The 14,803-nt window shown below is 41.3% G+C and overlaps 1 protein-coding gene across 2 annotated transcripts in view; it reads right to left on the bottom strand.

The window, feature by feature from the left end:
- Nucleotides 1-14,803, bottom strand: part of LRGUK (leucine rich repeats and guanylate kinase domain containing) — a 127,205-nt gene that overhangs the window by 54,984 nt on the left and 57,418 nt on the right. For both annotated transcript variants that reach the window (XM_077473021.1, XM_077473022.1), the window contains 3 exons: nucleotides 13,700-13,786; nucleotides 4,318-4,424; nucleotides 1,811-1,930 (listed from right to left, as the gene is read on the bottom strand). In XM_077473021.1, coding sequence (XP_077329147.1) covers nucleotides 1,811-1,930; nucleotides 4,318-4,424; nucleotides 13,700-13,786 — 314 coding nt within the window. The remainder of the gene's footprint in view (nucleotides 1-1,810; nucleotides 1,931-4,317; nucleotides 4,425-13,699; nucleotides 13,787-14,803) is intronic.

The raw sequence follows: 14,803 nt of genomic DNA, 5'->3' as shown, positions 1-14,803 counted from the left end.
CCTGTCATCAGTGCCACGTATAAGTGTCATCAGTGCCATGTATCAGTGTCATGTGTCTTAGTCCTGGTACTCCAGGGCCTTCAAAAGTGTAAATAGGTAGTCAACAAGTTAGATGTGTAATTTATGCTCCTAGAACACGTGATGGCACTCCCTGCATGCTGGGCCTCTCTATGTGGCCAGGCTGTGAAAAAGTCTCACACATGTGGTATTGTAATACTCAGGAGTAGCAGAATTTTTTTTGGGGAAGTCATTTGTGGTATACACATGCCATGTGAGAGAAATAACCTATTACAATGACAATTTTGTGGGGAAAAAAATAAAAAAATCTTAATTTTGCAAAGAATTGTGGGAAAGAAAATGACAACATCAAAAAGCTCACTATGCCTCTTACTAAATACCTTGGAATGTCTATTTTCCAAAAAGGGGTCATTTGGGGGGTATTTGTACTTTCCTGACTTGTTCGGGTCGCAAGAAGTGAGATAGGCCACCAGTACATCAGATGTGATAAATTTTGTATGATTCGCACCACAGCTTGTAGACTCTCTAACTTTCACAAAGACCAAATAATATACACTAATTTGGGTTATTTTTACCAAAGACATGTAGCAGTATAAATTGTGGCCAAAATTTAAAGAAAAATTAATAATTTGCATAATTTTGTCACCAAAACAAAGAAATATGCGGGGGGGTTTTTCTCCAAATTTTCGGTCTTTTTTCATTTATAGCGCAAAAAATAAAAACCCCAGAGGTGATCAAATACCACCAAAAGAAAGCTCTATTTGTGGGGAAAAAAGGACAAAAAATTCATTTGGGTACAGTGTTGCATGACTGAGTAATTGTCATTCAAAGTGTGAGAGCACCGAAAGCTGAAAATTGGTCTGAGCAGGAGGGGTGTTTAAGTGCCCAGTAGGCACGTGGTTAAAGTATATGTACAGCCCAACATTTTGGTTGTTTTTGATTGAGTAGAATAGGGTTAAAACTGCTGTCAAGTTTGATTGTGGTGTTTTTCTTTTTTGCTATCCGTCTCCTTATACTTCCTCTACTGGAAATGCAGCAGAAGGTGAGTGTTCCCCTTATTTACAAAGTAAATGGAATTCCCCTCTTATACAAATGTCAATGGAACAGGTGACCCCATTGGAAGATTTAACCAGACTCGCTGTTCTTGTCATAACTGATAATGTTTAACAGGGCAAATAGAGGGGAGAATCAACACTGGAGAGAAACAGACCACAATAAACGTTTACCAGGGGTTCTAATCCATCACAACACCACCTAAAACCAACATGAAAAACTTTTTGATGCAAATACATTCAAATTTAGGAGTATACTGCAAAATATACAAACAGAAATTAGTGAAATGATCTACGTGATTGCCAAGCTGTACATTACAAGACCTTTTTATAGATTCATAGGTTCCAAAAATCAAATATTTAAAAAAAAACATGTAATTCTTCAACTGAGCAAGAACAGAATGCCTCCGTTTTACAATTAACTATCCAGTTATAGCCTCTGTTATAATGGTTTTCATTTCTCTTGTGGATCTGACCTTATGCATATTTAATTTTCAAAAGCCTCTATGTGCTTTCCCCCACAGAGGTTTAAGGTGTAATATACTACTGCAGGGTTGTTACATTAGATAAAGCACTATGAATCCTATGAGCTTATGACTAGATTATGACTTCAAAGGTCTTTTTTATTTAGCCCACTATGTTAACAAGAGTCGCTTGATTTTACTCTGGATGGTGAAACACTTAACATCTCCTTGTAATTGAAAGCACACTGTGTCCTATGGCAGATGGATATAGCTTACCCGTAGCGGAAGAACTCCTTGAACTCTCTGCACATTCTATGTGCTAACTCGCGTTTCCCACAGGACTGGGGTCCTGTCAGTACCAGCATGGGATAGGGGGTATCCAGATTGGGCAATGTGCTGCAACATAAGAGGTTGGCTTGTCAGTGTGATTTGTAGACATATGTCAAACCTTTACTGAAACTACACATGGGGAGCTTGGGAAGGAGCATAAATAGGCAACATATATCATATATATATATATATATATATATATATTTATATATATATATATATATATATATATATATATATATATATATATAGATAGATAGATAGATAGATAGATAGATAGATAGAGATTTATGCAATGTTCACAACAGATTGATGAAATTAAAAACTGACCTGTAGTTGGTCATTGCAGACTACGTTTATGCATTGTTATAAATAAATAGCTGTAAAAGTTGTCATTGCAAAACACTATGCTAAGGTTTAAAGTGGTTGTAAACCACCTCAGACATGAAATATGAACAAAGCATTTCCCTCCATAGTGTGTATTTGTCTCAATCCAGAGCATTAAGTGTAATCAGCTCTCTGTCCACACGTTTCAGAGCCGAGAGATCCTATGTAAACTGTGCATTTTAAATGGATGTAGGGGGAAAGACAGCTGTAGATAAACAGATACAATTTGTCACTTCACTGGGTATAGGTAATGGTTTACAACCACTTGCCGACCACACTATAGCCGAATGACAGCTACAGTGCAGTTGTCCCGTTCTGGGAGGACATCTATTGACCCCAGTGTGGCATATGTTCGGGGCTCTCTGTGATCACTGTGTCCTCCTAACACGGCTGATCACAAATCAGGGTAAAGGGTCAATCACAGTGTCCAACCACAGCTGATCACAATGTAAACACACTTTACGGTTATTGGAATTCCTCTCCTTGTACTGTCACAGATTCACCCTCTTGGGATGGTCCTATGGTTGCTATTGGTAAACCTCGGCACTCCTCCACCCATCTTTCCCCTTGGTCACTTAGTTCTCCTTTGGTTTACACCATCATTATTATATGATAGCTCTTCACAGTATAACATTTATTCACAGACTCCCTCGGAACTCCACTCGGCATTACCACTTACACCACATGGAGAACCTAACTTCCTGGGGATCTTATGTTTAAGCTTCTGTCCCATGCATGGTCTAGTCTCCTCAGCTCCCATGACTGACGACTTACCCTAGTGGTTCCCCCCAGTTGCAGTATTACATACTCCTGCTCTCCAGTCCCATGTAAGTAATCATTTCATGACCTTCCCATTTCCCTGCCCTTGATGCTGGGGTTCTTACCAGAACTTACCAGTATCTGTTTATTTACATCTCTTACAGACCAACACTTGTGCCCATCCATACCATTCTGCCGATGTATTATTACATGCGCCGGTCCTTAAGTGGTTAAGTGTAGCTCCAGCCAAAAAATCTATTTTTAAGCTTTTTGGATAACATAGGGAAGGGTTATCACCCCTGTAACATTTATTTAGCTGTCTGTACCCCTGTACAGAAGATTTTACCTCACTTTCTGTCCCAATGATAATTGTATTTTGAAAAATTTGGGCTGTTAGGGAAACAAGGATTGGTGATAAAGCCTCAGTGGAGACACCTTTTTCCCATATTAACTCTTACAGGAGAGAATTTCCCTTCCTAGAGGTAGATTTCCTCTTTCTTCCTGCTATCTCCCTCCGTTTGTAAGTAGGAGTCGTTTGTAAGTAGGAGTCGTTTGTAAGTAGGGGACTCCCTGAATTTTGTTTTGAAGGTTATAATTGCATGAACAGTTTAGAATATGTAATTTTACAATTTATTGTATGTATTTATGAACTGTACTTTACTTAATTAACATAATTGGTTGCCTCAATGTATTTAATTTCATACTGAGTTCGATCTTATACCCTCTGTGTGACAATAAACTCATTGGCCTGCCATGTATGTATTCATTTTTCTATTCGCCACCTGCCTCATATAAAGTCCCAATTCCTCTTTTAAATTTCATTGATTCAGGGATGGAGGCCCATATTACCATATCTACCCACATTTAAAGTACCAATTCCTAAATCCCCCCCTATTTTACACAAACTGTGACATTGTTGAAAGCTGAAAATGGCCTGGGCAGGAAGGGGGTGAAAATGCCCAGTATGCAAGTGGTTACAGGAAACCCATCATAAGAGAAATATGTAGGCTGCCATTGCTGACCTGTCCTCCTGATAATGATTTAAGCCTGACTGTCATGCTGATGCTTCGGCTCCACAGCAACCATAGAAGCATGGATTCCTGACTTAAATTTCTAGATTTAATTTGTTGCATGCTTGTTCTGGGTCAGTGAATAAAAAGTATTGAAACCAGATAGAAAAAAAAAAAAAACAACAACAATGTAATCACCAATATTTCTCCCATAAATAGTACATTAACAGTAGACACCATTATTAAATCAAAAATATCACATTATAGCATTTGAGATATTAACATTATTGAAATTACCTGTCCAAGATCTTTTGTGGCTGGATAATGCTGTACATAACATTGGCCATATGATCCCGTGCAGCAATTACCTCTGGTGGAGGATCATACTTATTCACTGCTGCCACCTAAGCAATGTCCAGAGAGTAAGACAACATTATTATGGGACAAAACAGGCTACCCAAACCTAACTCCTATATGCATTTCTACTTATATGCCTGCCAATTTGTTTATTCACACATAATAAATGTTTCAAGTCTATAATCTCAATAGAAATCTGCACTGTGTTTGCCCAGTACTAGGTCTCCTTCCCAGCCTGTGCAGTGACCTTCTTTTTTCAACACTGCAGGTTTCTGGAAGGGCACATAGAAAACATTTTTTCCATGTGCCCAGCTTGCATCACAATGTAGTGTTATGTTTTGTACACTTCCAATCAAGTTAAAAATAAAGAAAAAAAAAATGTAAAAACATGTGATGCACTGAAACAGTGCATTGCTCAGCCCCCTCGCTGCATGGCAAACCTAACAGCTATTCGTACATGCGAATAGGCCCTTAATGCAGCTCATGTCGCCATACCTCCCTTACCAGTTAAAAGCATCTTTACCTGTTCTATTAGGTATCAGTAGGACTTCAAAAGATGCCTTGGTTTACTTTACATATGATAACTAGGAACAGAACAGCTGGCAGAAAATCACATGGATTTTAGCATATTTATTTATTTATATAAAACTACTGAGATTTTTGTAGTTGCTTTCCTGCATTCATGGCATTGTCACTTACACCACTTTCATTTTTGTTCAATATTGAAGAGAATCCGTTTTTATTTTATTTTTTTCATTTATTAAAAAACCCAGTTATATACCACCTTCATTTGGGGCACACACCCCAAAGGGTATGTATACTCCTGCTTAAGACCCCTTGTCAGGTCACCTGAGACCAGGTGACAGATGCACTACGTAGTAGTCGGAAGTGCACCGTTAAGGTAGGGGACCTTAGGACTGACTGCTGTGGATTGTACCCAGGGAGATTCAGGATGCAGGTCTACTGGATCACTAACACAGATCCCAGTGGGAGCTAAAGCATACATTCCCCAGGGCGAGGAGTCTAAGAGCCAGCAGGTGTTCATCAGAGCCTCTAGTGGTGAGGGTGGCTACTTCGCTGCAGTCTGGCTCATGGTCGCGGCCCCTAGGGTTTCACAGCTCACAGTAGACTACAGGAGAAGGAAACAGCAGGCTGGAACAACAAGGATAGTAAATGGATAAGGCAGAGGTCAGGGTAACTAGCAGACAGGAACAACACAGTACACGTCAAAGGTTCAGGGTCACAAGCAGACAGGGATGGTCGGGGACACACCAAAAAGGTCAAGGTCACAAGCAAACAGGAATAGTTGAGAACATGCCAAGGTCGGTAACAGAGACAAACTTAGAGCACACGGCAAGCAGGAAACCGGAAGCCAAAACACACAGTGAATACACAATGGTTGATCAGCACCGCTGGCTTGCAGTGCAGAGGTCAATATAGGGTTCCCTGATAGGGCCTGGGGTGGAGACATGCTTAGAGGAGAGGTTATAAAAACCACCAGGCGGAAGTGGCTGGCCTCTTAGTCTAAACACATGAGGAGAGGTAAGAAAACAGAGGAAGATTACTGCATAACCATGACACCCCTGTATTAGAAAATCCTTACTTTTTGACATGGTTTCTAGTTTTGTGGTGGTGTGGGTACTGCACAAGGAATTTGATTGTGCCAAGATGTCCTCGAGATACAACAGAATAACCATAACACCCCATAAATGTATCTGCAGCATAAAGCTCCAGCCATCTCCTCAGTACCAAAAAGGGATTTCAACTTAGAGCTTAGATCTTACAAATCAACACAATACTAACCACTGTGACCTAACTACCATTACTAGTCTTTCTTGATAAATATACACACATTGCTTGAATAAATAAACCCCATGTGCCTTTTTTTAATACTTCCATCCCAGCCTCAACATTTCTTTATTTGGGCTAATATTCCCGATGTTTACGTGATTGGCTAATTACTAGAGACTAAGAGCTGTTTCTTTGACAGCTTGGTTTCTGTGCTAGGAGCGCACAGTGAGGGCGTTCTCAGCACAGAAACATCTGTCATCTACAGACACATACGTTCATTGTGTTGGCATTAAAGCCCACCTTCTTTGCTGATGCACAAATGCGTTAAGTGGATGACAAGAAGTTATGTTTTTGATCTAAATAAAATGTAAAATGCTAACTATTGTTTCTGGGACCTACTATGGGAACAAAAAACAAATAATATACACATGCAGTATCGCTGCAATTGTTAGGAGCAGGAGAATTTATTTTGGGTTGTTCTTTGGTGGTAAGTTATAATAGCAAGAAATATATAGCCAAGTTAAAAAAAAAAAAAAAAAAAAAATTATATATACACACACACACACACACACACACACACACACACACACACACACCAGTGGTTCTCAACTCCTGTCCTTGGGATCCACTAACAGGCCAGATTTTAAGTATTACCTTGGGGAGAAGCAGACTAGAATACTGCAATCATTGAGCAGTGGATAAGAGTTGAGAACCACGGATACACACACACACACACACACACACACACACACACACACGCACGCGCGCACACACACACACACACACACACACACACACACACACTTAGGTCCATAAATCCGCCCCCCTGCAAAACGCCGCTGCTGCGACACTTTGCCGGCGGTATAGCAGCGCTCCCCCATTGTTTTCAATGGACAGGGGCGCTTTAGGAGCAGTGAGTTCACCGCTCCTAATGTGCTCCACAGAAGCTGCTGGCAGAACTTTTTCTGACACCCTGCCAGCACCCAGAGGCAGAGGCATGATGAGACTTGTAGTTTTGTAACAGCTGGAGGTCCGCTAATTGCATATCCCTGCTATAGGGCCTTCAAATCGTCTCAGTGTGAAAGGGGTCTAAGTGTGGTATTTGCATTTGAAATCTATTGCTGTGAACCTACATCATGCATTCAAAGGAGAAGAAGAATGCACTAGTAAGCTCAGCAACATAAAAAGGCCTGGACGTCTATGGAAGACAACAGTGGTGGATGATCGTAGGATCCTCTCTATGGTAAAGAAAAACACATTCACAACATCCAGACAAGTGAAGGACAGGAGGTGGGTGTATCATCATCTACAATCAAGAGAAGACTTCACAAGGTGCAAACCATTCATAAGCCTGAAGAATAGAAAAGCCAGATTAGACTCTGCCAAAAAACATCTAAAAAAGCCACACCAGTCCTGGAAAAACATTATTTGAACAGAGAAAACTAAGATCTGTACTAGAAGGACGGGAGGAAATAAGTGTGGTGGAGGCGTGGAACAGCTCATGATCCAAAGCACACAACGACATCTGTAAAACATGGTGGAGGCAGTGTGATGGCATGGCCATGCATGGCTTCTAGTGGCACTGGGTAATTGATGTTTATTGATGATATGACAGAAGCAGCCGGATGAATTCTGCAGTGTTTAGAGATATACGGTCAGCCCAGATTTAGCCAAATGCAGCAAAGTTGATTGGACGGCAACTGAAGAAGTTGCGCCCTTTGACCTAAGGCATATAGGGGGAGCAGCCATTTTGATGACATCATCCCGTGGCCATTTTGTTTGCACTGAATTTTTTTCGTCCGGATAGCCCGCACTGCTTAAGTACTATGATTGTGAGTAGTTTGCATTTTGTTTTAGTAGACGCAATACAATTTTAAACAAAGAACACCAGATTTAGTATTTTGTTCCTCTGTACACCCGATATCCCTGGGGGAGACTTGAAGTGGAGTGAACCATCAAGAAGGAGTGGGAGATATAGAGGAGTAGAACGCAAGCAGGCGGCCAGAGCACACTGGTGGAGGTGAGCACTTGCACTTTTGAAATTTACTTTTACACCATTTGGTGGGGCAAGATAAAAACTTTTTGCATTTTTTGTGTTATTTTTGTGGATATATATACATATATATATTTTTTGATTTTCACATGGACTTATTATTACGGACTAATTATCACTGCAGAATTTATATATTTTTTTTATATTATTTTGATGTGTGACAGTTTATTCTGATGAATCACGTTTGATTTATGTTTATATGAAGGAGTGAACGCAATTTTCAGTGACAACAGCAACTGAATATTCACATTTCTGAACACTTATTTAAATTGTCTTTGTAGGATTGCGCTGATAGATTATTGATTACAGTCTTTGGTAATGTCCATGGGTTCCAGACTTCAGGCAGTCATTTCCAGTAAATGATCTGTGCCTTTAACGCTCGGTGTGTGTGTATATGTGTGTGTGTGTGTGTGTGTGTGTGTGTGTGTGTGTGTATATATATATATATATATATATATACACACACACACACACACACACACACGGTGGGGGTTATTCACGAAAGGCAAATCCACTTCGCTCTAAATCTAAGGGGTAGATCTGAAATGAGGGGAAGCTCTGCTGATTTTATCATCCAATCATGTGGAAGCTAAAATGCTGTTTTTATTTTCCTTGAATGTCCCCCTCGGATCTCAACAAAATATTAAATTACATTTGAGTCCCTAAAAATGGGGGGACTGTGTATAAAAATGGTTGCAGTTCCTAAAATTTGTACTTGATATTTATGTTCAACCCCTTGAATTAAAGCTGAAAGTTAACAATCCAAAACATTAGAAGTGTAAAGTTTTAATTTTATTCTGATGGTATACAGAGCCAAGAGTATTAAAATTGTGCCTGTGTCCAAATATATATGGACTTAACTTATATACATACATACACATACACACACACACACACACACACACATACATACATACATACATACATACACATATATATATATATATATATATATATATATATACACACATACACACATGGGAGTTATTTACTAAAGGAAAATCCACTTTGCACTGAAAGTGCACTTCGAAGTAAAGTCCCTGTAGATCCGAGGGGGACATTCAAGGAAAATAAAAACAGCATTTTAGCTTCCACATGATTGGATGATAAAATCAGCAGAGCTTCCCCTCATTTCAGATCTACCCCTTAGATTTAGAGCGAAGTGGATTTGCCTTTCGTGAATAACCCCCACCGTGTGTGTGTGTGTGTATATATATATATATATATATATATATATATACATATACATATACATATACATATACATATACATATACATATACACACACACACACACACACACACACACACACATATATACACACACCGAGCGTTAAAGGCACAGATCATGGATGGAGTGGTGGGGAGACCGGAGCTTACCTATGCAGCTGTAAGTATGCACTTTGGGTGATGCAACGTGTGAACATAAACAAAGAGGACTGCGCTCAGCGCCCACAGTGGTCACTATAGCAGGACAGAATCACATCAGTTGGGTCTGTAGAAGGGATATAAGTCATTGTTGTTAACTTTCATATGATAAATTAAGTTATACCTTACTTCATTTATCATATGAAAATAAACTGCTGGGACTTTTACCTTTCTACAGACTCAATTGATGTGATTTTGTCCTGCTGTAGTGACCACTGAGTGCACCAAGCACAGTCCATATATATATTATAAATAAATCAGGGGCTATCCATTACCATTTATCACCAAATGAAAACCCAATCCATCCTGAAAAGAAAACAAGGCATAATTCACCTGGGTACACTAAATAGTTGTGATGAAATGTACTAACAAAAAGTTGCAAAATCATGTTCTGGTGTTAAAGCGGTTGTATACTAGGGATGAGCCGAACACCCCCCGGTTCGGTTCGCACCAGAACTTGCGAACGACCCCCGCGTTCGGTACGAACGTTAGAACCCCATTGAAGTCTATGGGACTCGAACGTTCGAATTGGAAAGTGCTAATTTTAACGGCTAATATGCAAGATAGTGTCCTAAAAAGGGTTTGGGGACCTGCCTCCTGCCTCAGGGGACATGGGTCACTGCAAAAAAAAGTTTTAAAAACTGCCGTTTTGGCGGGAGCACTAATTTTAATGACGATTAAAGTGAAAAAAAATAAGTGAAATATTCCTTTAAATATGGTGCCTGGGGGGTGTCTGTAGTATGCCTGTGAAGTGCCACGTGTTTCCCGTGTTTAGAACAGTCCCTGCACAAAATGACATTAAACGGAAATAACACCATTTAAAACTGCTTGCGGTTTTAATGTTATATCTGGTTCCTGCAATATGGTTAAAAATCATTGAGAAACATGGCATGGGTAGCCCTCCCTGCCCATTACCAGCCTATTTGGGTCTTGTACGCATATTAAGGGGAACCCCGTACCCATATTAAAAAAAGGAAATGCGTGTGGCCCCCAGGCCCTATGTACTCAGAACAGCAGTATACAGGCTGTGCAAACAAGACAGGGACTGTGTAGGTTTGTTGTGTTAAGTTGAATCTGTTTGTCATTTTCAACCGGTACATTTTTAAAGTGTAGCTCCAGTCAAAAAAACTATCTTTAAGCTTTTTGGAAAACATAGGGAAGGGTTATCACCCCTGTATAATTTGTTTTGTCGTCCATCTTTTTTCATCTCACTTGCTGCTGTCTCCTTGCGTTTGCAAGTAGGAGATGTTTGTAAGTTGGATGTTTGAAAGTAGGGGCCTGCCCTATATTATAGCGGTATGTACTGGGTACAGAGCACGCAGACAGCACGCACTATCTCCTAACACTACTGACTGCAAGCTCTATTATTAACCACTTGTTAGCCCAATGTTTGCATAAAGTGAAAGATGAAGTTATGCTGAGTAAATAGATATCAAACATGTCACTCTTCAAAATTGCACATGCCCGTGGAATTGCGCCAAACGTCGCTACTTAAAAAATCCCCATAGGCGACGCTTTAATTTTTTTTTTACTGGTTACATGTTTTGAGTTGCAGAGGAGGTCTAGGACTAGAATTATTGCTCTCGCTCTAACATTCTCGGCGATACCACACATGTGTGGCACATGCGAGCACATGGGGACATGGGCGCTTTAATTTTTATTTTATTTTTTTATTGTTCATTTTACTTTATTTATTTTAGTTTGACATTTTTTTCCCCAAAAATATATTTTTGATCACTTTTATTCCTATTACAAGAAATGTAAACATCCCTTGTAATAGGAATATGGGGTGACAGGTCCTCTTTACAGTGAAATCTGGGGGGTCAATATGACCCCACATCTCACCTCTAGGCTGGGAAGCCTGAAATAAAAAATAAAAAAAAGATTCTGGCTTTGATCGTACTGGCGAGTTGGTAGAAGCACCGGAGGGCGGTGAGGGGTGGGGGGCGTCTATGGCTGGGTATTTCAGGGTATCACCGAGTATGGCTGGGTATCTCTGAGTATGGCTGGGTATGGCAATTTATGGCAGGGTATTACAGAGTATTGGCGGGGTATTGGCGGGGTACTACAGAGTAATAGCAGGGTACTGCAGAGTATTGGGGGGTACTACAGAGTAATGGCAGGGTACTGCAGAGTACTGGGGGTACTGCAGAGTAATGGCGGGTACTGCAGAGTAATGGCGGGTACTACAGAGTATTGGGGGGTACTGCAGAGTAATGGGGGGTACTGCAGAGTAATGGGGGGTACTGCAGAGTAATGGCAGGGTACTGCACTGCAGAGTAATGGCAGGGTACTGCAGAGTATTGGGGGTACTGCAGAGTAATGGCGGGTACTGCAGAGTAATGGCGGGTACTGCAGAGTAATGGCGGGTACTGCAGAGTAATGGGGGTTACTGCAGAGTAATGGCAGGGTACTGCACTGCAGAGTAATGGCAGGGTACTGCACTGCAGAGTAATGGCAGGGTACTGCAGAGTATTGTGGGTACTGCAGAGTAATGGCGGGGTACTGCAGAGTAATGGCAGGGTACTGCAGAGTATGCACTGGTATTGCAGAGTATTGGCAGGGAATTGAGGGGTTAAATTCGGTGAGCAGCGATGTGGGCACTGCAGATGCAGCCCACATCGCTGCTGACACCGATCTCTTTCCCCTCCGCTGTACCGATCGGTACGGAGAGGGGAGGGAGGAACAGGCGTCATAACATGACGCCGGTTTGTTTCCAAGTGATCACTCCGTCATTTGACGGAGCAATCACGTGGTAAACGGCCGCTATGAGCGGCCGTTTACCGTGATCCGTGATGCGACCCGGCGGTCACGGATGCTCTCGAGTGCGCACACCTCGGGGCACGCGAGAGCAGAATTCTGGGAGGCCGTTAATTAACGGCCTCTCAGAGTTAAACAACCCCCCTGAAGCCGTTAATCGGCAATGGGCAGTTGTTAAGTGGTTAAAGCTAGATCACTAGCTATATAGGTGAGGTGAATATAGTGGTGTATACTGCAGTCAGGGCACAGACAACAACCACTACACAGCAGCAAGATAGGAAATCAGCCAAAAACGATTGGTGTGTACTGTGTTGAAGGTACACAGAACACCCACTGCTTCAGATGCTAAGTAACACACTACACGAGGCCACCTCAAAGGCGGCCTTATATAGTGTGGGGCGTGCACTACACAGCCTGAGCTATGATTGGCCACAGGCAGGATGCCTGTGGCCAATCATGGCTCTCCTCGCTGCCGGTGCTGCGATTGGCCAAGCATGCGGGGTCACAGTGCATGCTTGGCCAATCATGGGGCAGCAATGCACTGCGCCACCGCAGTGCATTGTGGTCCGCGCGCGCGTCACTCGAATTTTGACGCGAACGGCCCAAACGTTCGGAATTCGCCGAACGGCCGAACAGCCAATGTTCGAGTCGAACGTACGTTCGACTCGAACACGAAGCTCATCCCTATTGTATACCCACAAAAAAAAACAAATAAAAAAAAACACACCTGTAAGGCAATGGGATAATGAGCTAGTATGTACCGCAGGACAAGTCTGATCATTGGGGGAGAGCAGGCCAAGTTTCCAGCACAGCTAGAGAACTGACCATGGTGTGCCCTCCTGCTTAGTGTGGTCAGTTTCTAATACGAAAGTGGACTGGCAGGAGCACCAGGGATTTCACATAAAGAAAGCCATACAAAGAGAACAGGATACGTTTTTGTACAATTATGTAGTTTTGCAGACACATATCAGGAATGTGAAATGTTAGGGTAACAAATGCGTTAAAGTTCTAGAGGCTAAACTTTTGTGTACCACAATCACAAACATGTTTTATAAAAAACAAAGCAGGGTATTCATAAACATATTGGCTATTGCGATACATTTTTTAAAAATTGTAGAGCGAAGGATGACATTCACTAGATAAACTCTGTACCAAGATGTCTTTCACAGTGCCAAACATGTAATTCCCCAAGGATCGCCTATATTCCCTTGACGAGTCACCAGTGTAATTACTTGGCAACACTGATTGCTTTTGGGAAGTCAGGTGGAAAGCAGGTGCTAAGATAAATACCTTCTCCTCAACTTTGATCTTTTTCATATCCAATTCGGTTAATCTTTGCAGCATAAACAGCACTGACAGCCAGTATTCATCTTGTTCCTGGAACAGACACGCAAAGATACTTCATGATAAATCAAATATTTTAATACAGATAAGGGATATAAATTATAAACTCATACAAGAAATAAAACATGTTCAGTAGTGCACAAAGTAAAAAATAATATATAGCAACACATAAAGATATTAATCATGGGAGACTTTTTTTTTTTTATTTTTTTTATCAAGCTCAGAGACGATTTGCTTGCAACAACTATGTACTTATAATTTTATCATTTTGTTAGAAATGGGTGTACACTGTGGGACTGTTATGAAGAATTATCTCTGCCAGATTGTCCCAATACATCTACTTTCCTTATGTCTGACCCTGGAAACCTGGAGATCTTAGTTCCTGGCACTGGGGTTCTGGCACAAAAAACAAGCACATAATGAAGCTCCCCAGGAAAGCCAAAAACATTGGCACGTTTATAAAGAATGGCACTATGCATTACACACATGCATTATACTTTGGTTGCTGAGGAAGTGAAGCTATATTCATTTTTAACAGTTAAAACAAATTGATGAAAGAAGTTGAACCCAGTCACAAGACCTGTTAAAGTCAAGTGACAAATGGCTCGTTTCCACTAGCAGTTGGGGGGGGGGGGGTAAAACCCAGCTATTGAGCCAAGCTTTTACCACCCATAACCACTACCCCCTTTTAGCTTCAGAGGCAGTGGCCAGGGGTGTACATATGCCATGGCTGCAACAGAAAATTTACCCATCAAACGCGACCCATTCAAGCGAATGGGGCCGCTCTGCAACTGCCCCGGCATGGGGTTCAAGGGGTTAAAGCAGGCGGTGAGGAAGTGAAGGGGATACAACACCTTGTAGGAGCGTGTCAAATGCTCTCTGAAGAACGAACGATCTAGAAGTGAATGGGAAAAAGATTTTCACTTAATCATACTGCTACGCTGTATACAGCAGGGATATGATTGGGGGAGGACAGTTTATGACAGATTAGCTAAGTCAGATAAATATTGTCCACCTTCACCGTCAATAACTTGCCCTTTTCCCTTAGTA

The sequence above is a fragment of the Lithobates pipiens genome, unplaced genomic scaffold, assembly GCF_037356315.1.
Source record: "Lithobates pipiens isolate NorthernLeopardFrog02 unplaced genomic scaffold, aLitPip1_a1.2 Scaffold_8, whole genome shotgun sequence".
NCBI lineage: Eukaryota > Metazoa > Chordata > Amphibia > Anura > Ranidae > Lithobates > Lithobates pipiens.
The sequence above is the reverse complement of the archived record's forward strand: the minus strand, read 5'-3'. Positions and strand labels throughout refer to the sequence as shown.